Genomic DNA, 26,586 nt, shown 5'->3' on the forward strand with positions numbered 1-26,586 from the left:
CCCGAGACAATGCTGTACCGCTTTCCCTCAGCCAATGCATTTCACACTCATTCCTCATCCATTTCTCAATATATATTGCACCAATCTCAATTTTTGCCTGTATTTTTCCAGCTCTAATCCTCTCTGTGCTGAATCCTCCTTCCCAATCTCCTTCTGAATCTTTCAATCAGATAAAAAATATCCTGTCACTGGCCAGATTTTCTATGACAACAACGCATTTTCAAACAACCGCCAGACTTCAGCCTAACAGACGGACTTTAGATGAGTCAGCCTGGTATTTAGCATGCTGGAGTGTGAGGGTGTTTCATCTAAAAGGGAAGGATTGTTGAAAAGGCAAGACGGAAGAGAGAATCAAGAAAACAGACAGCAGGGTGTGGGCCGGTCTAGAGAGAGGAAGCTTTTACACTATAAAATCCTCCTCACATGCTCCGTGCTCTTTCACCTCTACTCTACTGCTCTGTTTTTCTTCATCCTCGCCAGTGTCAGGTTTTCCCCTCCAGCTCAGTGCTCCCCTGTTCTCCTCACAGCCTCCTCACACATAGCCAGGCAGTGACATCACTCTGCTTTCACAGAGTGGGGGTCCCCAGCTGCAGGGCTCCACTGTCGTCTGTCTCTCTAAGCCCCACACACACACACACACACACACACACACACACACATGCATGCACGCACGCATATATGCACACACAAGCTCTTCTTTAATTGGTCCCTTTGAAACAGCACAGTGTCTGAGCTTGAAAACAGGCTGGCTCGACAAGTGAAGCTAATGTAGGCTAATCTGAGCGATGCAAAGTTAGAGGAAACTGTATATGTCCTTGGTGACTGGTGCATCAGAGGTGTTTTACCATGAAGATGAATGTAGTTTCTCCCCTGACATCAGAGGGTTTTGTTTTTAATGTTGGAGTCCTGACCTGATCTGTAGCGATCATCCCTGGTTCCTCCACTGCGATGTGTTCTGCGGGAGCGGCGGTCTCGGTATCGGGACGAGCTGGAAGGGGGAGGGGCATGGCTGGAGGAGGAACTGGGAGCGGGAGGCTGCGCGTCATTCTGACGGGGTGGCTCCACTGTCAAGTACATAAACAATAAAAACATGAGAAACTTGCTTATTATCTTGCATCTCAGATAGCGTAAGCTCAGCGCTGCCTCAACGGAAATAAAAATCTGAAATGATAAAGTGATCTGAAGAATGCTTTGATTTGAATTATTACGAAACTTTAACTGTAATTTAGGCTGTGCTGCACATGCATTTTTCTTTTTAACTTTCCTGTTACAGTTTGGAATATATTTTCTTTTTCTTTCCCATATTTACCTGAAGAACCAAAAGTGGTTTAATTAGCATATGGCAATATCACAATATCATATTCTATTACAATCTGTGCTTGTGCCTTGATAAATTTAATAGGCCTGCATATACACTCCAGCTACACAGCTCAGGGTGATGCAAACCAATCCCAATAGTCCGCAGCACTGCACTCAACTAGAAGATGAAATCTGCTGGTAGACTCATTTCACAGCCGCCAACAATTTGTCATCGTTTTCATTCCACCGTCAGTGTGATGTGGCAAGATTAGCAGAGAGCAGGTACCACAAGGAGGTCTGAATGTACAATACCAATGCCATTTACGGTACAGGAACAGCCATTTACAGAATTTCTAATCTGATTAACATTTCATTCAAATACTCTGCAATGCAGTGATGTTTTTTACATTTAGTGAGTCATTAAATACACCATTTCCATTTTGAAATAACCTTTTAGAAAAAGATACAATTTAAGTGACAGCAGCAGAGCACTGATTTTGTGTAACTGAATCGTGGCAATTAGACTGAACGTCAACCAAAATCAGTCATACCAGATAAAACTAACCACAGTTCTCTTTAAATACGTTTAAGCACAACAATTTCTTTTGTTTGTTTGAGCAGAGGTTACAACAACAGAGACAGGCGAGGCACATTTATGTTTACCCAGGAAAAAGGGAGTGATGAGTTTTTACCTGGAGTCTGGATGATGTATGGAGCCAGGAGTTTGGTCCTTTTCTTCTCATAGCCCTTCTGTGTAATGTCACCTGTAAAAGATCACAGAGAAAAGGGTGACTTGACTTACAGACTGGGCAAAGTCAAATCAACTTAGACAGGATTAGAATAAACTTCATTCACACTGTCAACAGCATTCAGCATTTTGGTGCCAGTCTTCTTTCATTCTGCATTACATAAGACATATCTGAATTTCTCTATCCTTGATAAAATGTGTAAAAAAAAAAAAACCCCATTAAAAAAAAACTTCATAGTTTGATAATAGACTGAACCCTTTTGGACTGATCTACATTCTCTGATATGTCTGACTGTGGTCTATAACCACCTGTTCAAACACAAGAATGGTGCTACAGCAGAAAGGAGAGAGATAGGTAAAGAAAAAAAAACTTTATTAAGGAGAAGATGGAAAGACAGATGGATGCACACAGTGTTGCAGTCATCTCCAGAGATAGCTGAGGGTGTCAAAGATGTGGCTCAGTTCCAGCCTCAAGTACGGCACGAAAGCACAAACAAAGCAGGACTAAATATGGAAACGTATGGAAGCGTGGGCAAGAGAAGGGATGATTCACCAACAGAAAACAGAGAGGCGTGAAAGCTGAGGGGAAGAAAGGTGGGAGACGCACAGAGATAAAACGGGACCGTCGAAAACACAGAGCAGGAAGTGACGGTGGAGTTAAGAAGAGAGGGATAGATGACAGAGGTGAGTGATGGTGCATCCGGAGGAATCTCGAGTCGAGCGGTACAAGAGCAGAATGTCCCTTGGACGCTGCCTCCAATCCCCCCTGCCGACAGCCCATCTGCATCTTCCTCCACCCCACCAGACACAACACAGGCCGACTGAGCTTTACGCTGGCCCTGAAGCCACGCAGTGACTCTGCCAAACTCCTCTGCGGGCAAAGCTGTCAGATTTTCAGACACGTACTAAAAATCCATCTGGAGAGCCTGCACTCACTTTTCTACTGTGTTGAGCAGTGATGATTCATTCAGTATGTTGGCCAATGGCTGCCCTAGCTGCTCTCAAACCTCAACTTGTCAAGTCAATTTTATTTCTATAGTCAAATATCACAAATAACAATTTGCCTCAAGGGGCTTTACAATCTGTACAACAGGCAACACATTCTGTCCTTAGACCCTCGACTCAAATGAGGAAAAGGCTCACACAAAAAACCCTCCTAACAGGGAAAACAGTGGAAGAAAACCCTGAAAGAGCAACAGAGGAGGGATCCCCTCTCCCAGGACAGACAGACATGCAATAGATGCCATGTGTACAGAACAGAGTCACAACAGAAAATCAGAGTATATACAATAATTATGATAAAATGATGACTGTAAAAAGTGAAGAAGATGAATCCAGGAAGACAACTGAGTCTTCATGATGAAGAATGTCTCAATGTTTTTATGCATGAGAATAAGGGAGTCCTGCATATAAAGTCAAAACGGAAAACTAAATAAGCCTGCCACTGTCTGTGTAATAACCCTATTGGCCAGTCTGACAGGTGATCTCATTGTGTGAACAGCAGCGACTCTTCAGTTGTACCATTTCCTGGAGCTCCCACAGTTAATCCCTGATTAAAAATTAGGCTGCTGAAACGCACACTGATGAAAGGCTGAAGATGCCACTGATGTCATCTCTTCCCAGTTACACCACAGAGGACAATAGAGATTAGATGAAGGCTTCCTGGCTTACTGACACAGGTGAACAACCAGTTCTGATAAAATGATCCTCTGTTCTCAGTTTGCTGGCAACACTGCAGCATTGCTGCAATGAAGTCTGATAAGGCAGGAAACTAAAGTGCTCAATCTCATCTTTGCAACTAACAGTGATAAGGAGTCCTTAAAGTGCTCAGAAAAATGAGAATTTTATCAGCACAAGTGCATGACAACTAGGCAAACTCCATCTGCAGAGGAAGATGTTGTGGTATGATCGAAAGCTAGAGAACGACTAATGGGCCTTGTGGTGTCAACTGCAGTGTTCAAGGTCAAGAATGAACTTTCAATCTTTATCGGAGATTAAACATAAAACTGAACACGCACAATATGTCTGCAATAATCTCTCATTGCACAACTACAGCGAGTGAAATATATGGCAAATTTGAACCAGTAATTCAGTCTGTAAACTGTGATGGAAGCCTTTTATTGGCTTGGAGTTTTTTTAAAAACCTGTATGACTGTTTTACCGATCATGTTTCTTACTCTGTCGTATCCCTTTTTTAGCAATGTAGTGCTCCTAGACTTTGGGAATTGAGTCAGTGAGTAGAATTTCATTGTTACTCATAGGAATGATGGTCAAAACTAGAATTATCCTTAAATATCTTGCTGCGGGCACCGGGTGTGTCCTCCACCATGCCTTCGGTGCCTGCTGCTCGAGGAGGGCCTTTCTGTGTGGAGTTTGCATGTTCTCCCCGTGTTCACCTGGGGTATCCTCCGTAAAAATATACCCCCACTAAAAACATGCAAGAAGATCACCACCTGACCAATGGTGACGCCGAAGATGGGTCCCCGGGCGCCGGTCTGGCTGCCCACCGCTCCTGGTCTGCCGCGGAGGAGGGACGACCAGGATGGGTTAAAGGCGGAAGTCAAATTTCACCTCGTGTGCCGTGCTCGCATGTGTGTGACAAATAAAGGGGAATGTCTCCCCCCGATTCTTCTTCTTCTTCTTCTTCTTAAATATGAACATGGATATTCAATATATCACCAGATGGCAAATACATGGCTTCAAAATAATCAAACTGATGTCCAATGCAAAGTACTGTAACTGTGTTACATGACTATCAATACACCAGACAAAACTCTTCACGCATCAAACAAAAAAACTTCATTTTGTGAGTTTTTAGAACAGTGTGCTTGGAATTAATCAAATGATAATGATATGCTCATTTCAAAGCCAATACACAGATCAAACTCTACACTTAAGCGCTGATTGATCATCTAAGTGTTAAATATAACACCTTCACATCTGTCAGTTGTTCAGCAACAACAACCCAGCAATATTTCAGCAAGTTGCACATCTACTCAGTTAAACCACCAGACTGCTGACACACTACAGACGAGCTGACAGATATGAGAGCGCTCATGTTTGGAGGATGATGCCTGAGAGCCCACTCCAACACAATATCTACTCTGGGACTGGCACTCTTTTTTTCTGAAGAAAATGGAAGAAAAGCAAACACTTCCATAAGTAATGCATGAACGGTACAGTTGGTCTCGCTCTGTCACATGATTTATTTTTAGCTCATGTGAACAGGCAGTTTCTCTGCAGAAAGACACGGAGAGAGCGAGAGAGAGAGAGAGAGAGAGAGAGAGAGAGAGAGAGAAAAGCAAGAGAGAGAGTACGAGAGAGAGTCAGTCATGGGGGAGGGGGCTGGCGTGGTATTAAAAGAAAAAAGTAATCACTCCTCCATCTGGATAATTTGAAATTCATCTGTTTTTTTAATGGTTGCATTTCCAGCGGCAGGCTCCAGCAGTGGAAGCTGAGGAGTTAAAACTCTTTAAAGGGCTGCATCCCATCAGTGTACTACATGTTGACAGAGCTGCATTATATCACACAGGAAATGAAATGCGGTGAAAGTGGCAAACTGGTACATGAGAAAAATGAGAGAATCTGTGATACCATCTGTTTTTTTGTTATTCAGTGTACTTGGAGCACCCTGAGCTGCATCTTGCCCATAAACCTTCTTCTTTTGCTGTCACTTCTTTTCAAACCTAAGCCGAGAATCTGTTCTTGTCTGCCCACAACTTGATCTCAAACAGTCAAAGGAATCTGTTTAAGAGGCAAAGCACAGCTCCGCTGAGGTGATTGGGGCCTCACTCGTTAACCCACTTTCTCATGGTGACCCACTCATGTCTGTCCTAATGGCGGAGGTCACAATCAAACCAGTTCAGCGACAAGCACAACAGTTGAGCTTTGCATGAAGCTGCCGCAGATCTCCTCTTTCATCTCCGTTTGACAATTGCACTGGTGAAGAAGACTCGTGCATTCACCTCAGAATGTATATGTTTTATTTCTCCACAATCTTGAGGGAGAAACATCAAAGCTGTGCCTTCTTTCAGTACCCGTACACTCCCGCACTGGCTAGCCTCGGATTATTTGAATTGCAGCGAGACTGCTCTCTCCTTCTACCCCACAGGCACTCCGTCTGAATAGTAATTAGCTCTCGACCTCTATTCTCTTTCCCTGCTTTTTCCTCTCCCTCATCACACTGAACTCAGTTGCTTTCTCAGGATAACTCTTTAGAAACACGTCAACACATGCTCACCCAAAATGATTAAACACATTCAAGTATTACAGCGACTTACAGCTGTTATCTGACGGAAAACAGATGATTTCAACAAGGTACTGTACTGTAACAGCGCCACATTAGGCTCTTAGTCAGAACGTCCTAATGTAGTATACCAATCCACTTAAAGTTCCTGAAAGCTCATCTCTGTTCATCAAAATTTTTCCATGAAAAAATCTCTTCATGGCTTAAAATGGCTTAGATTTCATTTTGCACCTTTGCCTTTATTTAGTATGTGTGGATCTATGAATATGCAAATAGTCCCCGCCTCTCCACGAACCCATCCGCCACTCACCTGCAGCTTGAGCATAACCGCTCACCTTTGACTCTGCTCATCAAACCCACAAACCTTTGCTTGTTTTCTGTTTTACTAGCTACTGTTACCAAGGGTAAAAACTTGATTTCCATTGAAGCAGGTCTTTAAAATCACTTCATCACTGTATGTATTGTGTAGCACATATTTTTCTCTATTTCTATCGTATTGTATTACCTTTTTATTTGTATCACTTTGAGCTGCTGGAGCTCCAATTTCCCTGAGGGGTCGTCCCAAAGGGATCAATGAAGTTCAATCTAAATCTCAATCCAAATCTAAATCTAGACTTGGTTATGTGACTATTGCAACAGGCATATGCGCAGAAAACATATTATGGTCCAGAATAAAGAATGACATATGGTCTCCCCTCTGTTTGGTACTGTGCCATCTCTGCATTTGTTGGTATGAGTTCAAGTGTGTTATTTCCAGGGGGGAGGGGGCTATTTGCTAAACCAGTCTTCCTGAGGTCTAAAGAGCTGTAGTACAAACACCCTACTGAAACCGTCCAGTCACCTCCTCTATACCAGCAGGCCAAGCCTCTAACCCTAACCTCAGCCAAAAGATGACCCACTCAGTGCGTCCACACTCTCTCTCACTCACACACACACACACACACACACACACACACACACACACACACACACACACACACACCATTGTGTAGCATATAGCTGACAAGCAGTTTGACAACTAAACTTAGGTATATGTATGCAATCATTTACATATGTGGCATGGCAGTGTCGTATGCGTGTGTATACTTGTTGTCTGTGAACGACCAAAAGTCTGAGCGGAGGAGTGCATGTTGATACAGGCATGAAAGTGTGTCAACAAGACACATGTTGGTATAGGTGTGACTGACATTTAGGGTGATTGTGCTACTGAAATGCAGATGAATGAGCACATTCCAAATGTATTAAATCTTTATTAACCACCCTAGGATGTTTGTTTTACTCTTATTTGCGTTTCAGTGGTTCTAACATTGGAAAAATCATCTTATTTCAGACAAGATTATACATATTCTGGATAAGATTGTTCCAGCTTTTTATTCAAGAGATAATATTCAAGCTGAGAGAAACATTCAACCCGAGACTAATGTTAATGGTTTCATCAGTGCATCAAATGGGAAAACATTTTTGGTGTCTTTAGCACCATTTTATATAAATTTTCTCAAGACATATGCCTCGGTATCTTAGAGCTCACCTGAAAGAGTTGTAAAGATACATTATTACAGTTTTTTTCAACTGCTTAAAGGTCCAGTGTGTAGGATTTTGGAGGATCTCCCGGCAGAAATGGAATAAAATTCATTAAATTATGAATCCTACTATGGCGAAGGGATGACCTGCCCTACTCTGCCTCTGATTGGCTAGTATTCGTTGCCTTGTGTTGGTTGTGTTGGTTAGGTTTAGGCAGGAGTGATGATTGGTTAGGGTAAAAATACCAAGATAAACCAACCAGAGGCAGAGTAGGACTGGTCACCCTTCGCCATATTGGGATTCGTAAATTTGCGAGCCGGTCCACCATGTTGCACCACCATTTTAGTAGCCAAGACAAACCAAACACGTGCTCTAGAGCGAGCCTTTTGCATTTTTTCTCGTTATTAGTAGCCAGTGGAGTTGAGGGTGAGGTGAGGGGTATTCAGATGGTTGCAGTTTGCAGCGTGACCACTAGATGCCACTAAATCCTATACACAGGACCTTAAAGCACACCTTCTTAAACACTGTTGCAGTTCAACAAGTTCCTCCAACACCTCCAAAAAAAAAAGATATGCATCATTATGATTGCTTAGGCCATGACAGTTCATGTCTAAGGAGCTGTGTCAATGTGACAAAGCATGATAAAATTGAGTTTCTTTATCTCACCGAGACTTACACATAATAACCCAGTAATAAAGTCATATGTCTTCTACAGCCAACTGAATAAACTCATACAAACAGGAGTTTCACCCGTCTACTCTCACGGCCAGTGTTCACCATTTTGGTCGATTCCATATTCTGCTGATGTGACAGTAACGTCAAACTGAAAATAAAAAAGTGAAAGATCCGAAAAAAAGTGTCTCAACAAATGCATGCAAATAAGCCATGCCGTGCATTATGGTCCATGAGGAGAAGCTATACATGTAAATAAAGTGAGTCAGACAATAAAACTGGTAGAACAGGCATTGGTGAGTGAATGAAGTGCTTTAAAAAAAAGCCTAAAGCCCTAACACAAAGAGGCACACGCGCGCGCGCGCACACACACACACACACACACACACACACACACACACACACTTTCTCTGCAGGTCTCAAGTGATTCTCTCCTTCTGGAACAGTAGGCAGGGTGTGGCCAACTCAGGTATCAGAGTGAATCATGTTTCACTCCACACGCTCATTAAACTCAACTCTGACAGGGAGTGATGACACCACACACACGCTCACACATGCACAGGCCCTTAAGGGCCAGTTTTAGTGATAAGGGGGGTTACAAGCAGACGACCAAAGGAGCGGGTTAACTGAAAAGAAGAAGTGACTCAGCCAGTGGCTCCCCTCTACATCTTTTCTTTCTCCTGTGCACAGCAGACATAGTGAAAGAGGAGGGCGTGGCTGACACACCTGACACACTACACCTCACACACACTCTTCAACACGAATGAATATAGTAACAGGCTACATAACACCAACGAGAGCATGACCTCCTGTGGGATTTATACACTGGTATCAGACACTGTGAGTATGATGTAAACCAAGTGATGCGGACGTGTCTGATGCAAGATCTATACCCAGTGGACTTTATTTGCTTGTTTGCTTTTTCCTTTTCTATCAACAAAAAATACCAAGTACTTGATATTATTGTCCGTTCTTGTTTCTGGTCCGAGGTGTCAGGTAGGTAGGGTGGGTTAGGGTGTGTGGATGGAGAATGCCTGTTGTGGCGGCTGAGGTGAGAACAGCGGGTCCTTCGAGGGTCATGGTTCATAAAAGTGGCTTCAACACAGGACCTGAGAGGCCAGCTAAACCTGCACCTCCACCTCAAATGAGACAGTCACAGAGGCCAAGACAAGAGTGGGTCCGCCTCATTAACTCAGAGACATAACATTTCCAAGTTCACCACCATAGTCAAAGTCTACAGAACGACTTGTGATGTTTCACCTCACTATGTGACAGACATCTGGAAAATATTGGACCACATTTTAGTAAATATATGAATCCACATAACTTCAATCTATTTCCACAATAAAAATTACAGCAGTGCTTATACCTGACGTTCATTATTTTCATCCTTCATGGGATTTTATCATCAATAAAATAAACTACCTAAGCTGAAAACACAACACAGACACATATCTATGGCTGAATGAGGATCGCTTGGATGCCTTCACCTGCACACTATGCATTATGGGACACTGATGGCTGGCTTGGAGCAGCCTTTGGAATAGCGAGGCTTGTCTACAAGTTATGATGGGGTGGCAGAAACCTCATGTTTCCTCTGTAATGGTTTTAACAGCTTAGCAGAGCGTGCGATTGTCTACTGTATGTGTGGCTCCAACATATGGCCGACCTAATCTGGAAAGGGTTTATGGAAAATTCACAAAGTAAAAGGGGGGGCGGCAGGGCATGGGGGCACCACACGGGCCGTGTCCATAGCAACCAGGCCCGTGTGGTGCTGCACGAGGGAACATGAGATTTAAAATCATGGTGATGATACAGGCCGGCATGATGCATTAAATGCATGTGCAAGCATCCAGAGATAAACTCCATTTTTAGAATCAAGCTGTTTTTCATTTATTCATTGTAGTGTTGAACTTGAGAAAGAATTAAGCAACAAATCCAAGATGCAAAATTATTTCATTTTCTCATACTCACATGTGAGGTTGCAGTTCTTCTCTCATTGTTAATAGAATATATTGTATCTGGATTTTGGACTGTTAGTCAGTCAACCTTTCACTGTTTTTTAACATTTCATCGACATGATGTATTTAAACATTAATGATAATCATTACTTGCGACCCTTGTCCATTTGCACAACCACAGGCCCACAAGCCAAATACTGATACAAGTGAGCTCTGTTTGTTGACAGAAAGTAGAAACTAACACGTAAGCTGGAAAGAAACTAAATGGCAGTGCACTCACTGGTCTGCAGCCTGCAGAGTCTGAAGCACGTGCTGCAGACAGCTACTTCCACTTGGCACTTTTTAATAATTCAATGAACAGCACAGTGACCTGACCACTACTTACGCTTCCCCCTCCACCACTGTCATTTCTTTGAGATGTGTTACTTTTAGTTAGAAGCTGCAGAAGCAAGAGAACAAATAGATCAGAGGGAGGCTCTAATAGCCAGAAGGTTTACTGAAGCGCAACTTTAAAGCCAGTAGAGGTTGAGAGCCCACCTGCAGTTCACTGTGGACTTGAAAGTGAGATGGTTCAGCTGCCCAGTTGACAATGTGTGTCTGGTTGGAGGTGTGCGCTTGGGTCTCATCTAAATTATTCAGTCCTTTTTGAACACAAGGCTTCAGAGCATCATGTGTTTATGTGTGTGGGGGTCTGTGTGCATGGTGAAATTAGATACAAAGGGTGTTATATAATAAATAAAAAAAAAAAGAAAAGAAAAGAGGATCCTGTTGTTGTTTGGTGACATGGTGGCACAAGAGTCCCCATTTTTGTGATGTAAAAACAAGTCTGTGGCCTGAAGCAGTGGCTGGAGATCAGAGTACAGCTCCTCCGCAACAGTTAATAAGCTTTTAAATAAATAGGCTAAATCAGCTTCCTTCCTGTCCCTGTCATTGCTGAGTGTACACACACATGCACGAATAATTGCAAGAGTAAGCATGGCGACACAGAAGTGCGCGCACACACAGGCAGTGTTTTCCAGCCCACCAGCCCTGAAGCATAAATGTGGGGATATTTTGCATTTTTCTTTCTGCCAACAAATCCCATGAAAAGACCAAAAGCAGGCATGAACTGATCCTACTAACAAGTATTGTCTGTGTATCCAAAGATCTGAGCCACGTCATGTCACTGGGTGACTTCGTTATGACATGAGCACTGTAGTTCATTATCCACATGGACTACAAATGACAATTATTTGTTATAAAACCTAAGAAGACACATTTCAATTTTTTAAGGGTTTTCTAGTCTAAAACCCAAAGATATTCAGTTTACTATATGACAGAAAAGCATCAAACCTCACATTTCAGAAGCTAAAACCTGCTAATTTTTGGTATTGTTGGTATTAGTTGTACAATAATTTTCTGTTCATCAACTGATCGACTGACTGACCAAATGTGTCAGCAGCAGATCCCACATATACCTTCCAGCTGCCATAAATATGCACTGGTGCATAAATTGCATATTAATCCATAGCTGAAAATATACCCCAACAAATGTACTATTTTTGAGTAATGTTTAAAGTGCCCTGTTGTTTCAGGAAATAAAAAAGAAACAATATATTTGTGAACCATTTCTAAAATCAAAGCCTTAGGAATGAATGGGCTTAGTGCTGCAGACAAGGTAATGAAGCTGAAAGACTAATGCATTGGTGGTTTTGGCCTTTTCGTGAAATTGTTGTCAATAAGCAAAGCACTGAATGAACGGCAGCCTTATCCTTCAAGGATGCAAAGACTTCAATAATACAGCAGTAAATCAACAGCAGGAAAACTACAATACTACAGCAGTAGGGGGAAACAGGCAATGGTGGTGTCAGGGTGGGTGGGAGAGAGAGAGAGATCCCCAGCAGCGGTCCTGGCCCTGTGTGACTCACAGGCTAAATGAGCCAGGCGTGTTGCCCCCTGATGCTCTGTGACCTAGATTGAGAGACGCAGGCAGGACCGTAATCTCTCATTCCTCTCCCTCTCTCTCTCAGTATGGAACAGGCTGTCGAGATGAAAACCTGCCTCTCCTCCGCAGCATCGCAGACAGACAGTGGGATGGACGCTAGTCTCTAGAAAATCCACACATGCACTTATCAGCCCGGACAGTTACTACAACAGGGAGCAAGAGAGCAATCAAATTAAGGAATACAGAAGACTGTGCATTCTGTGCTTTACGAGACATGTGATAAATTTACAGTCACACACAAGTACATAATGGGACCGCGCAGATGGCATGCATCCTAGGTTATGAGTGGGGTTGTGTATCATTTGAAATGCATCGATGCTTGTGCTGACATGACATCTGAGTTTCATGTTTTTAGCCATGCTAGCGGCATTGCTCTAGGGATAGCAATGACGGTCTGTTGGTCGGCCTGTCTGCTGACTATGCTGTTGGATGGACTGCCTTGAAATTTGGTAAAGACACTCATGTTCCCCTCAGGATGAAATGTAGTGACTTTGTTGATCCTCTGAATTGTTCTCCAGCGCCACCATCGGGTCAAAATGTAAAGGTGACCACTACTGTGCTCTCTGACCAAATATCTGCAAAATGAATGGCATTCTCATCAGCCTCAACTGTCTTTTGTGTTTTGTGCTAATTTGCTAATGCTAACACACTAAACTGTGACAGCAAACGTGGTAAAAATTATACCTGCTAAACATCAGCATTTTCATGAAAGCATCACTGTGCCTATGTACAGCCTCACAGAGCTGCTAGCATGGCTGTAGACACTTACGCCGCATTCCAGTACCCATACTATCATACTATTTAGTATTTAGATTCAGCAAGTCGCAATACACAGTGTGTCAAATGCAGGATGATAAAAATACAGTATGGAAGCCAGCATGCCTCAGATGTATGACTGACTGAGTCGCTGAGAGCAGGGTTGGTACAAAGTCTTGACACCCATTCCAAACTGCATATTTTTCCTTTTCACTTTTTACTTCAGTGTGTACTGAAAGTACAAAGAAAAAGCAAGTGATTTGGAACACAGCCGTTGTCTTAGTAGGGATTCAGACCGAAAACAGTAGTGTGTCACACATTGTGTTTAAAGGCTTATCAAACCCCAAAACACTGCACAATGGTTTGTAATACACAGACAGCAAGACGCTATTTTCCATTCAACGAAAGAAGCCAAACTTCTCAAACATTAAATGCTGTCTGAACACAGGCAGCCATAAAATAATTTCACCAGAATAAAATCCAATCTAAAGTTGGCAAGAGTCAGCTCAGCTCAGCAGTATGTGATCAAAGAATACGTAAAAAAAAAGACTATGAATCTGACCTTGATGCAAACTCTTGGTACGTGACAGTTTTTGATTCTCTGTGTGACAGACACATTTCTGAGATTGATGCCATGCACTGCCTGTCCTCGTGTATGAACATCATCTGCACAAAGCAAATCATCTCTGGCCACTCACATAAACAACATCGACACCGGAGCTGCAGACACTACGATGCCCGCATGCTCACAAGCTGAGCAGCTTAAACAGTTGTGGTTCAGTGCTCTAAATTCCAGTCCGGCTCAATCACCAAGACTTTGATCCCCTCAATGGCTTTCTTTGTGTCCTTACAGTCACAGAGGTTAAAGTAGGTGGGGTCGCTCTCTTTCTCTCATTCACACACACTGCAGCCCACAACTACTGCTGTGAAAAAAGTGCTGATGCATATTTTCTCCTGTTTGTTGCTAGGGGAGTTGCATGTATCAGGACAACAATAGGGCGATTGTTGCCACGTAAAAGATATCCATGAGAACATTTAAGACTCATTGGGCAGCCAGCTGCCGCTCGCCTTGTACCGTCAGTGTTCTGCAAGCTGAGTGCCGTTGAGCAGACGGCGAAGGCACTTCATTGCACTTGGATACAGGAAGGAGGCATCTGGATAGCACCGAGAGTTTTTATCAGCACGAGAGCAGACTCTGGACTTAAGTTACAGATGATAGGGCCATCGTCCACTGAGCCCAGGTCCCCAGCAGAGGCTCAGTCACTCTGGGGGTGTCGCCTTACCAATCACTCACACTTCAGCATTAAAACACTAGAGCCATCACAGGTGGCTCTGACCGGACTGCTGATTGTTCTGCCAACACACAAGTTTGGCTGCTCCAGTCAGATCTTCTGACCAGAGAAAGGTAGCAGCTGTTTCCAAGCTGTCACACAGCAGAACACTGAAGAACGAGAACAGACGAGGAGGAGACTCAAGTCACGTGACTTCAACTCAATCCTGACTGGAGTTCATTTTATTACCATGAGACCTGATAGAGATATACGAAGAGAATTGCTCAAGGCTTGACTTGAATTTGACGAGAGCTGTCTCATTTACTTTAATTTAGCAAAAACTACCAGCGTGTTGAATCGATTAGTCGATCAACAGGAAAATAGTCAACAAATTTAACAATCAACTATCACTATCATATGACAGTACTGAAATAATAAACACGCCAGCTTAATCAACCTGTTACTAGACTTGACAACTAGTTTTAGAATCGTTTAAGTTCTTTATCAAACATTTCAGCAAAACATTCGATATTTTGAATTTCTCAATAATGTGAGAATTTGAACTGCTACAGCAGGTCACATTTCATCGACAAAACAAGCTATTTCAAGATGTGACCTTCAGAGATTCAAACCGGTCTTTTTCAACATTTTATTCAGCAATGATTGACAGATGAATTGATAAAAGAAATAATAAGTTATAACTGTAATATCCAGTCACTACTGGATAAATACTAAATATTAATATTCAGCCGATAAGGTGCATCCACTTGTTTTATTCCAGTTGCATAATTGCCAGGAGACTGTTTAAACATTCTGATCTCATCTGATATTTTCACTAAAGACTTGACTCAAAACTTGCAATTCAACATTTGGAACTTGAGGAAAGTTGACTGAAGCCATTTCAAAATCAAAAGCTCACTATTAGGGCTCCACGGCATTTACATTAAGCACAGTTACAAAGCCGAACAAAACAAGGGCCTTTGCAATCATACCACAGTGCTCAAACAAAAATCCCTACCAGGTTAATTAATTTCTATACCTGCCTTGTATCCCTTTCTAACACACCAGTTAATTGTTGTAGGATAATATATCTGTTACTAATTTACAATTACTGTATTCCAGGGCATACTGTACACTTGATTACACAGTGATTTCCCATCATCCATTGTTTCTCACTCATGTTAAGTGAGTTGAACACAGAATGAACATGCCAGCCTCCAAATACGCAGCCTCATTATCACACAGTTAATTGGTATCTATTATTAACCAGAACACACACTCAACTCTCCAGCAGCTCAGGTCAAAGCACAGCACAGCTGCACTCTGCGACACCCTGTGAATTTGACCAAACTGGAACATGTGACTGAGAAAATCACTGAGATCCATAGTCAGCTGTGCAGGAAAGACTGTCATCTAGTTTGTCTATTCAGATCTTCAAACACATTTGTTGCCTTTTCGTGAATGACAGAAAACTTTACTTGACACTGACTCTGTTACTATCACTAAAATGAGTAAAGCAGGCTGAACAAGTGCGCGGTCATGATGCTTTTCTCATGTGATGTGAAGTTTCACCTGACCTCCCCTTTGTGGGCAGCACAGTCTCAGGTATCTGTGTGTGCGTCTGTGGTGCAAGAGGGACCGAGTCATCATTAGTGGCCCATACATCCCCCTGCTTGGCTCTCCATGTGAAACATAACATTACTCATCCACCCCCAGGCACCTGAGAGCTGCACAGCACCAATCAAGCTGCTGCACTGTGATTCACAGTGTGAGGAGGAGACTTGCGTAACAGCCAGCACCATATTCCCATTTCCCACAGTCATTCTTATAAAACAAACAACCCTCCTATATCTGCTGCAGTTTCAGGGTTGAGACTCTGAGAGAACAGCAGCACAGCTGAGTGTTGGAGGGGCCACAGCATCATTTAATGTCCACTGATGTCTGAGGCTGTACACACACACACACACACACACACACACACACACACACACACAAGGCCTCCGGGATGTCAAACTTGACCCATTTTCCTCCTCACAGAAGTGTATATGCTTCTATATCTGTGATGATGAGCAATGTGTGACATGTTTGCAGTCAGATAAGATGGATCAAAACAAGAAAATGGAGGGGAGGAAGGACTAAAACATGCAAAATCAGGAACAAAAACACACATTTCTTCATAGCATGTGTCGCAATCTATGCAAAGGAATGCCTCTGTGAACAATACAAGCAGCAGTGCTACTTGATAGAGAGATGACTGCTTGAAAAGGAGGTCAGTGTGTTTTCATCATTTCTTGTAGTCGTGCTCAGATACACTGCAGCAGCCCTGAGTCTCACCCAGCTGACACAAGGCGCTCCATTTGTGGCTGATTCCACATAAACACGCTCAGGAGCCATACTTAACTTGGCGTTTGCGTCCATTACCGTCGCAGCTCAAACTATTAAACCCGCTGTATGGAAAGCTTACCTTCGGATAGCTCCAGATCCAACTCCGCCAGCTGGTCCCTGACCTCTTTAGGCAGAGCCGACAGATCAACGCCGCGGTCGGCCATCGTCGGGAGCACAGCAGCCTGCGGGATGTTTGCGATATCTCGGATGACAGCGGGCACAGTCCAGCATGAAGCTAAGAAATAAAATCAAGATGTAGTAGCGGTGGTGGTGTTTACTCCATCTTCGCGACTCCCCGACACCGCCATGACTGTGGGAGATGGGAACAACTCGCCAGAGGAGTCTGTCAGTCACATGACCGGGGCTGATGGTAATTGCGGTGACAGGATAGTGGGATACAGCAGACTCCCTGCTCCCTCTACTGTTGTGTTTTTACAGCTGAGCGGAGAAAAAGCTCTCCAGATCCAACTCACCTGCCGCCTCGCCCCGAGTGGCTGGCGCTGGTGCAGGAAGCACTCAATACAAGTAGTCTAAAGACAAAACACAAAATCAAGTAAAAATCGCGAATTCAAAATGTTATTTAAGCACAGCAATATTAACAGTAAAATGTGCTTACAGTATCAAAAGTAAAAATAGTCAGAGTGGCTCCTCTATCAGTGTTATACTATTATTAAATATTATGCTATTGTTTTTATTACTAACGATGACATGCTCGAGATTGTCAGTGTAGCTAACGTTAGCTAACTCACTATGTGGTAAAGTAAAATGGACAGTATTTCCACATGAAATGATAAGTATAAAATAACACTAAAGTGGAAATATTCAGCAAAAACACAAGTATGTCAGATTTTAAATGCAGTCGCTGAGTAGACGTGTTTAATTACTTTCCGCCAGCAGAAACAATTTGTAAATTAACGTCTGACTTCCAGGAAAATAATTAGCCTCCCTCTCTGAAAACTCCTTAAGGTCATTTATAACAATTATTGCTGCTATCCTAGGCGTATTTTCAGTACCTTCAAAGAATCATTAAAGCATTTGGGTGAAAAATATTCCTCTGCTGCACAGTTAAAGATTTTGAACCCATTTCAAGTTGGCTACTGTTACCTGACCGAACAAAGATGGCGGCCTGAAGTAACTTGTGCGATGACCTGTTCCATTAATTTATGTTGGTGTTTAGGTACATCATTGGCTGTTGTGCTGTATGTTTATATCAAGTTTTGTGTTCATATTTTTAGGAAACAGGTTAAAAATATTTTTGTCCAGGTGGTTAGAGGAGTTTAAAATCTGCAATAACTGAATTTTTGACCACAAGGAGGCAGAGACGAGCTGTAAGCACAACAGTGGCGTTTTATCAGCTCTTCAGTTAGATATAGAAAACTTACCAGCATAATGAATACATCCAGCAAGACAGCATTAGCATGTATTTAGATTTGTGTTTCTGGCCATCTAATATTCATGCATTTTCTGTCCTGTTTACACTATTCAGCAACTCCTGAGGGAAACACCTTTCTCTTTCACTACTAAAAGCTCTACTATGTTGACCAGGTATTCATTAACTTCGTCTGTTTGCTGGTCAGGGTGGGAAGTCAGTGTATGTTGGATTATGTTGGATTCAGAGCTTTTTTTTTTTTTTTTTTTTTTTTTTTTTTTAAACAGCTGCCTGCTTTGGCCAAAAAAAATGACACTAGGAAAGCAGTGAGACTGAACCAACACAGTAAAGTTCGTTGGAACAAAACAGTTAGCTGAGAGACACTAAAACGCATCCCAGAGCTGAAAGGAACTGCAGAGTTGCTATTAATTCTTGAAGTTCATCACTGTTAGTAACCCATCTCACAGTGCACAAGCCAGTGCATTCCTAATTGCCACTCCCAAGCCCAGATCGATGGGACGGGCTACGTCAGGAACGACCTAGTGTAAAAAGCTGATGCCAAATCAAGTATGGATCATAAAATCTGATTTACACACTGTGAATTGGGCAAGCTCCAGTTTGCCAGGGAGATGGAAATATGACCTGCCGTGGCAAACCCTAATGGAAATCAGCCATGGGAAAAAGATCCAGAACAATCTTCTGGGTTTTTCAAAGATCACTAGAGTTTTATATATATATATATATACACACACACACACATACATATATATGTAATGGTAATTCAAGAGAGGCATAAAGTAGGGGTTTCTTTTTCATTAATTTATTTTATTATTTGCCCGAGACAACTTATTCATTAGTTGAGACTATACACAAGTAATTTTTCCCATCTTGAGGCCTGAGTATTTGACAAACTCACTCCATACAGGAATCTTCTAGACATTTTTTTCGCGTGGTTCAACCTCTGTTAAACATGTAAAAGACATCTATCCTCTTAAAATAAAGGGACATACTATCACACAATGGGAAAAACCCTAACATTACCACAGAGAAAAACAAACATCTTAAAACAATGACATTATATAAAAAAAAAAGAGTGACAAGGGAAAAAACAACATGATAGTCTTGGAAGTACAATGCAGTATAAAATAATTTGCATTTCAAAACTTACATTTCAAAAGAAGCACCTTGCACAAATCTGAACTCTACTTCATGATACAAGACTAGGACAACTGTAATCCTCTACAGATGTGCACTAATCACCAATCTCATTCATTCAAGAACACTCATCTTCACATTTTCTCGTCACCTCATAACTTATGCTTTCAACTGAAATAGACCAAACCCCTCTCAGCAGCTGGACTATACGTGTCAGCTAAATGCAAGAACATTGATATTTAATAGAAAAATATATTGCACTACTCTTTCCTCAACTGAAATGCCAGGGTAAATTATTTAAAATTATGTCTGATTATCATTTAAAGGCCTTCTAAAGCTAACCATTTCAAGTGTATTACATTAGGGCTGAGGATGGAATCCTTACATAAAAAGGACAATTTATGTATCAATAATTTCATGTTATAAAATAGAAGAAAAGCAAATCAATAAACAGTGATAGTACAATGAAGCACAAACAAACAGTGGTATTCTTCAGCCTTGAGTAATCCATGCAGTCAATAGGATTTGATACATACACGACTTATGTAATGACATCCATTCCAAATGGCTTAGAAAGGGTGGTAAAAAAGTCAGGCACACACTCACAGGGTAAACTGTGTACACATCTACAATTTGGTTTGTTATGCACTTGGCTGACTAAACCATCATGTGTATTTAAGGAGAACTGACTGGAAACCAAAGGACAGGTTGAAAAGTAAACAAAGAGCATTAGAACCTCTTTCCAGGCTGCCTTTTACTGCAATCTGCCAGCCAGCCAATCTCTCACCATACTTTCACTGCATCAGCAAAACATGATGTTAACGACCAGTATTAGGCATAAAATGATTTTCCTACAACTGAAAAATACAAGAAAAATTGTCAGCCTGGAAAGCAACCAACCTCATCACAGCCAGTGTGTGGGGACAAAGTTGGACTGAAGCTGCATTTTTAAGTGAGATGAAAAATAATGATACACGATTTTGACATTTCCATTCATACTTGTTGCCCCAATCTTAACTGTCATAAATGAACAAGAAATGACCCCAAACCCTGCAGAGTGAGTGTCCGATGTGTTATTCATATTTACATACAGAGTGACGAAGCTTCTCTGAATAGGGAGCCTGCTGGGACTGGAGGGTTGACGGAGGCACTGTGCCATGTCTTTGTGTGATTATCATTGGCTGTGAGGGGAGGAGAGTATCTTAGTCTGGGGTGGGGGTCCCTCTTTTCAAACACTTTGCATCAGTCCGGCCTCCAAATGCCACTCGAGTTTGTACTGGCTACCCGCGTCAGCACATCATCTTGAAGCTGACTGTGACTGCGTTGCCATGACAATCCCTCCCGGCTGGCCCGATCCCATGCCGGCCAAGACTGACATAGCCACTGCCTCTGCAGCGCGGACGCTCAGTCCGTTGATGGTGGCCCCTGGACTGGAGGCCGAGGCGGGTGGTGACGGCCCTTGCTGGATAACTGCCGCCGGGGAGCCGATGGATTCAGTTGAAGTGTCCCTCGAGGTTTCCTCTCCTCCTGCAGCTAGAGACAGAGACAGATACATTCACCCTTAGAGAGGTGAGCGAGTAAAAAGAATACATTAGATGGATGAGATGACGGATGGATCCTGACAAAAGAAGTGATAAAAAGCAGGAAGCTCATCGGTCAGTTCTTGACCTGAAATGCTTACCTAAGAAAGCTGCCTTCTTCTGCATAACGGTGACAGGGCAATCTTTGTGGGCCAGAAGGAGCTGCTTCAGCTGTGCCACCTCATTCCTCAGTAGAGTAACTTCATTCTGATGGCAACACAAAACACATGCAATCATTCCCAACATGCCCCGTCTTGTCATATTATCAGAGTTCCTGATACAAGTGACAGCGAAATGGAAAATTCACCGTCAGGGAGACATTCATGTTGGCAAGATCATCAGCCTTCTTCTCCAGAGAGTTAACCCAAAGCTTTCGTTTTTGCCTGCAGCGGGAGGCAGCGGCACGGTTTCGCTCCAGAAAACGCTGCCTTCTCTCGTCGGGGTCCATCTCTGTAGCCCGCCGCCGCCGGCCTCCTGTTGGCTGAGCGGGGGACACCTGGAGAACGAGAAGGGGGAACTTTTAGGCTACATGCATGTCCTGAGTGCATGTCCATGTTGAATTACAGAAACATCTGGTCACAAAGAGGAAGATTTGAAATGTGCTTTTCCTCAAAATGCATAAGCATCACATAATGTTCAGTGTTTCAGAGTATATTTGTGTTGGCTCAGAAACAGTGTTGCGCAAAGAAGCACACATCATGATCATACACCGTCGTTCTCTATGAACACCTTTGTTGGTGGTACCATTAACACATTTGTGGGTGAAATTTATGCTTGAAACAAAGACCAATGAAGAACCCAAGTGAATCCAAAAATGTATTTTAAGATAGTGATGCTAACATAGTACAGAAAATAATGACTTGCAAACACACAGAGCAGTCCAGTGATTGTTGCTGTCTGCAGTATATGCTCAATATGTTCCAAACACTCCTCGTTTAAACTAAGGGTTCAGTGTGTGATGAGTGTTTACTTTAGGGGCCTGTGTCATTGTCGTATACATTCATGTCAATCAAAGGTTTCCCTACACTGTCGGCTCATGTGTCTTGTTCTGGATAGGACCTGCATGTAAGCAGGATGTGCGTTACCTGGGGTTGGGCAGGTGATGGTGCGTCAGAGTTTTGTGACGGTTGCTGGCTTTGTTCCTGCCGCTGGGGGACAGCAGGGATGGATCCTGCACCCCCACCAGCCCCATCTTGTGCTGCTGTGCCCTGATGAGTTAGAGCTGCTTTCAGCCGCTACAAAGACGCACAGACAACCCTCCATGTAGGTCATTTAAGGTTAAGCTCACAAAAAGAGCTATAAAAAAATGTTTTATTGCATGTCATAGAACACATTTAGTGTGCAAATACTTTGTTTATGTAAGTGAACACACTGTTTTTCACAGGCAGAATGCTACAAAATGAAGCCGATATGACTGATGATCTCACCAGCTTGGTCTCCGAGTGCAGACTATACCCAGACGGGGACGATGACCCACTGCTGGCCCCGCCAACTGGAGGTCCTGGAATCCCAGGGATGTTAGGCACTGAGTTCGCTGGCCTTGCAAGCTCCACATCATAACAAATACCGACAGACACAGAGCGAGAGATCGAGAAAGAGAGAAAGAGTGAGATGGGATATGGTAAATAAAAAACAGTTTGAAAAGCATCATTTGTTACATTTGTTTTCCAAGTTTTTAAAATGGCTTACAGATATAACTGAGGTTATCTGCAAAGGACTGGGCAGGAGAGGGACTGTCTGCCCATTGGGGAGGTGCCTCACCAGTGGATAAGAGCTTGTTGGGGAGCTGTTGACGAAAATCAGATATTTATTCATATTTGTTAATGCCTGTTTCTCTGTTCTGTGCCCATTGGCAAAATACAGTCTGAGAGACAGGTTGATTTAAGTAATTAATTTTGCCAATGGACATTCTCTCTCCGCAAGTGCTAGTTCCTAACCCCTCAAGTCCCAATGAAACAGCAGTTAGGGAACAACATTTGCAGGCAAGGCATCACTTTAAGAGGGATTTGATTTGATCACTCAAAAGGAGGCATGACTTAGCAAGTCTTCTACTGAGACTTGCTAAGTCATGCAGAAACAGAGAGCTGTAATGGACTGTTAGCCTCCACCCACACCTGTCCCACCTGTGTTGTTTGATCAAGAAGCAGAGGATAATGGAGAAATAAATAAATTACACCTCTGTCATACAGCTTTGCAATGATGCCTGTCAAACAGCAGCCTCAGCCACTGTGGGATACAGTATTCATGAAGTAATCATGGCCTACAGAAGAATCTCTCCACTTAATCGGAGCTACATTTCCTCACCAAGCTTCATGGCCGGTGTTAATGAGTTCTTTGCTTGGTAGTTGGAGAGGTGAATTCATTTTTTGAACATTTTCTCGGCCACTACTTCAAATGTCTGATGTTTTGCAAATACCAGCCTCAGCCAACAAACATCAAGAGATGCAAACAAAAGGTAACTACTGTAGTTTACCCAAGCTGTCTGTTGGAAGGCGGAGCTTGTGTGATGACAGACGTTGGAGATGGCAGAGTTGGGTGAAGTGAGTCATTACTCAGGTGAAGGGGAAGAGAACCTGGACGCACGATGGTTGGAGTGGGGGCAGAGCTTGCCACAGGCTTTGTGAGAATATCCTGTTGACAAATTGAACAATATAATTTATTTTCCATTCATGAATGTATTTTGTCTGCATAAACAGGAAACTAGTTGTTGGTGTTCACGTGGCATCAGTCTTACAAGCAAATCTGTAAACCAGCTCACTGACCCCACAGAAGCAGTTTGTGGTAATGCACTGTACCTTGCCTATCACCCTTGAGTCTCTACTGTCATCTGACATGCTGGAAGAGGAATCTGGACTTCCGGGAGAAGAAGAATCAACTTGTAAAGGACCCTCATTCTCATTTTTAACTTCAGATGGTGTTTGTAAAGGTGCAGCCTTAGAGCAGAGAAGAAAAGGTGAATATAGCTTTTTGGATCATCTAAAATAATAACACAGTAATATAATATTTATCTGATAATTTGTGGAAACAGTGTGCCATTTGTTCAATGCATACATTCATTCTTTTTCTCACCGGGTGTTTTGTCCTTTGCTCGTCTTCATGTGCTTTACAAAACTCTTGTTCAAAGGAGCTGGCCAACTCATTGAATAGCCCAACCTCCTCACAGTTCTTCAGAAAACGTGTGGGTGTTGGGGTCTGGTCTGGAATAAATAATTAAATGTTTGGGTTATTTTACAGGACAGAAATATCTCCTTTCCAACATAGAGCACAATACTTCAGTCAATGTTAATGTGATTACCTGCAATGATAACAGAGTCTGTTCTGGCAGGACCGAACTTTAATGTCATTTCATGCTTGTGTTTGTGGACTGACAGGTGGTCTTCATTTGTGAATCTCTGCAAAAAGCAACACAGCAGATAAGAAAAATATAGTAGTTTAGTGTTGAAGTAAAGAATATTAAGTGTAGCATCAGTGTGTCTAATATACTGCTGACAAATGAAAAAGAATTAATCAAAAATCACTCAATTATAGATAATGTGACATGAATAATAACACCTGTGTTATTACGTGTGTACAGGTGTCAGCAGAGAGGTAGGGTACTATAAAAGCAGTCTCATTTGTGCTTGATCATTGTCTAAGTATTTTGCCATTTGTACAGTACTGTAACTGTAAAGTTGGCTGTAAGTCAAATTGCAGTGAGCCCTTGTAATAATAAGAAAGAGGGATAAATCTATGAACAAGGATTTGTTTCAGATTTCTGAGCTAGGTGATAAGAGATGACAAAAAAAAAAAATAGAACATTACGTAAAATGCATATGAATTAATGCATTGAGAAATCATACCTGCCCACATCCAGGGGCAGTGCATACAAAAGGTCGATCATCCCCCATCTCAGATGAATGTTCTGCAACAGAGAGCAAAAACAGAGCAACTTGATATTGGCTATTCATTTATATATATGGAGGCAATCAAAGAGCTGATGCTGAAGTTACCAAGACACTATATTTTAATGGTAGTGCTTGAATGCTGCTGCTATATATATATACGTGTGTGTGTGTGTGTGTGTGTGTGTGTGTATTTCAATGGTGTGACTCTTTTATGCAAACTGTACTGGCTTTAAACCATTCACAACGATTACCCAGAGGCAACTGGTTGACCAGAAAGTATTCAGACATCAATATCTCTTATTTAGGCTTATTTGTTTGGGTTTAACTTAGGTGCATGACATGAATGCCATGCACCTGTTGAGAACGGTGAATAGGGGTCTGGTTAGCGCCATTATTGCATGTGCTCACCTGCCACCTAGAACATAGAAAAACATGGTGACACATTTGACGGCGACAACTGGTTAGGAGGTAAATACCCCGAAGGCTGTCGGCCTGTTTGGAGCATTTGCATCGGGGTCGGTCGAGGACTAACTGTTAGCGTTAAATGGGAAGGATGAGGCAGCAGAGCCAGAGCATGCTACCATGCAACCTACTCTACGATGTCATCAAATTAGTGGCGCTAGCTGGCTATCACTGTCGAGGTCGTTCGGCTATGTAGCTAGCTAGGTGGCTGAGGTTTTGGACTGTGGATAGGTTAACCTAAACAGTCAATTATTTGGCTAACTCACTTTATGAGGCATGGGCCTTAAGCTAGCATAACCTTATCGCTAACCAAGCCAAAACATGTTATTTCCAAAACCTGACAGCCGTGTCATTATAACAAACGTGGAAGCAAACATCATGGAAACTGATTACAGTTAACAGACGCTCGGGCACACCTCACTGAAACACTGAACATTTTAGCGTCGCTACCAATCACAACATAGCTAGCTAAGCTAATGCTAACTGCTACGAAGCTTCGTATAGCCTACCTTGTTTAGTTCACACTAATAGGTCCGCCAAGTTAGTAGCCAACATCTACGTTAGCACGCTAATGCTAAAGTTAGCTGCGCTCATAAACTAAGCTACGGTCGAATGGAAACATCACATGCGTCATAAACACAGACTGGTTAGATTTCGCCACAACATCACATTTTACGTTAAACGATCCGAAATGTGACTAAACTCACCCGACGTTTAAAGAGCGTCTTCACTACCCCCTCCCTGCTCCGGACAGTGCTGCTGTGCTGCTGCCTGGCCGTTGTTGACACTCTGACACTTCCATTTGCAAAACACCGCGAGAGCTTGAACTTAGCACATTGTTACGTAACAGGCTTGAAAGGATGGGGGGGGGGGGGGGGGTCAAATGCAATGATGCTTAAAGTAATTTTTAAATGTCCTCTTATTTTTGCGCTAATGTGCTACATTTCATATTTACATAAATTATATTCTGTTGTGTTAGTGTCACACATCAGTGAAATCTCCTGAACACACCCACTGGAGAATCTAAGACATAGTACGTAAGTTACATAATGTTTAGGGTTATTTCCAGATGGTTACATGGCAGATGACATGTAAAATCCGTTAGTAAATCCTTTCTAGTGCTAATATATTGACACTGCCTATGTCTGTCACTGTCCTGACTAGAACAAAGGCCAAGTTTAAATAGAAGAACATCAACAGGTCACACATTTGAGTGACTGATGTATTCACATTCGCTGTATACAAAACTGCACAATTACTGTATCAGGTGCATTAACATGATCTTGAACAAAC

The 26,586-nt window shown here is 42.5% G+C and overlaps 2 protein-coding genes across 7 annotated transcripts in view; both read right to left on the reverse strand.

The window, feature by feature from the left end:
* Positions 1–17,199, reverse strand: part of dip2bb (disco-interacting protein 2 homolog Bb) — a 39,134-nt gene extending 21,935 nt beyond the window's left edge. For 3 of the 4 annotated variants that reach the window (XM_076757091.1, XM_076757082.1, XM_076757062.1), the window contains exons 1-3: positions 16,923–17,188; positions 1,992–2,063; positions 912–1,064 (exon numbers count right to left, since the gene is read on the reverse strand). In XM_076757091.1, the coding sequence (XP_076613206.1) occupies positions 912–1,064; positions 1,992–2,063; positions 16,923–17,007 (310 nt within the window). In that variant the 5' untranslated portion in view covers positions 17,008–17,188. Of the gene's footprint in view, positions 1–911; positions 1,065–1,991; positions 2,064–16,922 lie in introns of all 4 variants that reach the window. The other variant, XM_076757071.1, reaches the window with a different exon arrangement.
* A 1,811-nt stretch (positions 17,200–19,010) lies between these two features.
* On the reverse strand, positions 19,011–26,115 carry atf7b (activating transcription factor 7b). 3 transcript variants are annotated; one of them, XM_076757112.1, is made up of 12 exons: positions 26,001–26,115; positions 24,787–24,848; positions 24,243–24,339; positions 24,017–24,144; positions 23,743–23,880; positions 23,421–23,578; positions 22,637–22,733; positions 22,375–22,494; positions 22,033–22,182; positions 21,255–21,443; positions 21,049–21,154; positions 19,011–20,900 (listed from the first exon to the last, which is right to left on the reverse strand). In XM_076757112.1, the coding sequence occupies exons 2-12, from the start codon at positions 24,832–24,834 to the stop codon at positions 20,665–20,667; spliced, it is 1,467 nt and encodes a 488-aa protein (XP_076613227.1). In that variant the 5' UTR covers positions 24,835–24,848; positions 26,001–26,115; the 3' UTR covers positions 19,011–20,664. The 3 variants fall into 3 exon arrangements, with proteins under 3 accessions (XP_076613227.1, XP_076613236.1, XP_076613218.1); XM_076757121.1 differs by having other exon boundaries at positions 19,011–20,927; positions 26,001–26,104; XM_076757103.1 differs by lacking the exon at positions 26,001–26,115 and having other exon boundaries at positions 23,755–23,880.
* Positions 26,116–26,586: the final 471 nt, after the last annotated feature.

This window comes from Chaetodon auriga, chromosome 2, assembly GCF_051107435.1.
Source record: "Chaetodon auriga isolate fChaAug3 chromosome 2, fChaAug3.hap1, whole genome shotgun sequence".
Taxonomy (NCBI): Eukaryota; Metazoa; Chordata; class Actinopteri; order Chaetodontiformes; family Chaetodontidae; genus Chaetodon; species Chaetodon auriga.

Bases quoted from the DNA above. Each gene is read 5' to 3' on its own strand.
- atf7b (XM_076757112.1), bottom strand. From the start codon at position 24,834: ATGGGGGATGATCGACCTTTTGTATGCACTGCCCCTGGATGTGGGCAG. The intron at 24,340-24,786 runs GTATGATTTCTC...TGCTTTTTGCAG, and splicing joins CTGCCCCTGGATGTGGGCAG to AGATTCACAAATGAAGACCA. The intron at 21,444-22,032 runs GTAACGCACATC...CTCGTTCTCCAG, and splicing joins CATCACCTGCCCAACCCCAG to GTGTCCCCCGCTCAGCCAAC.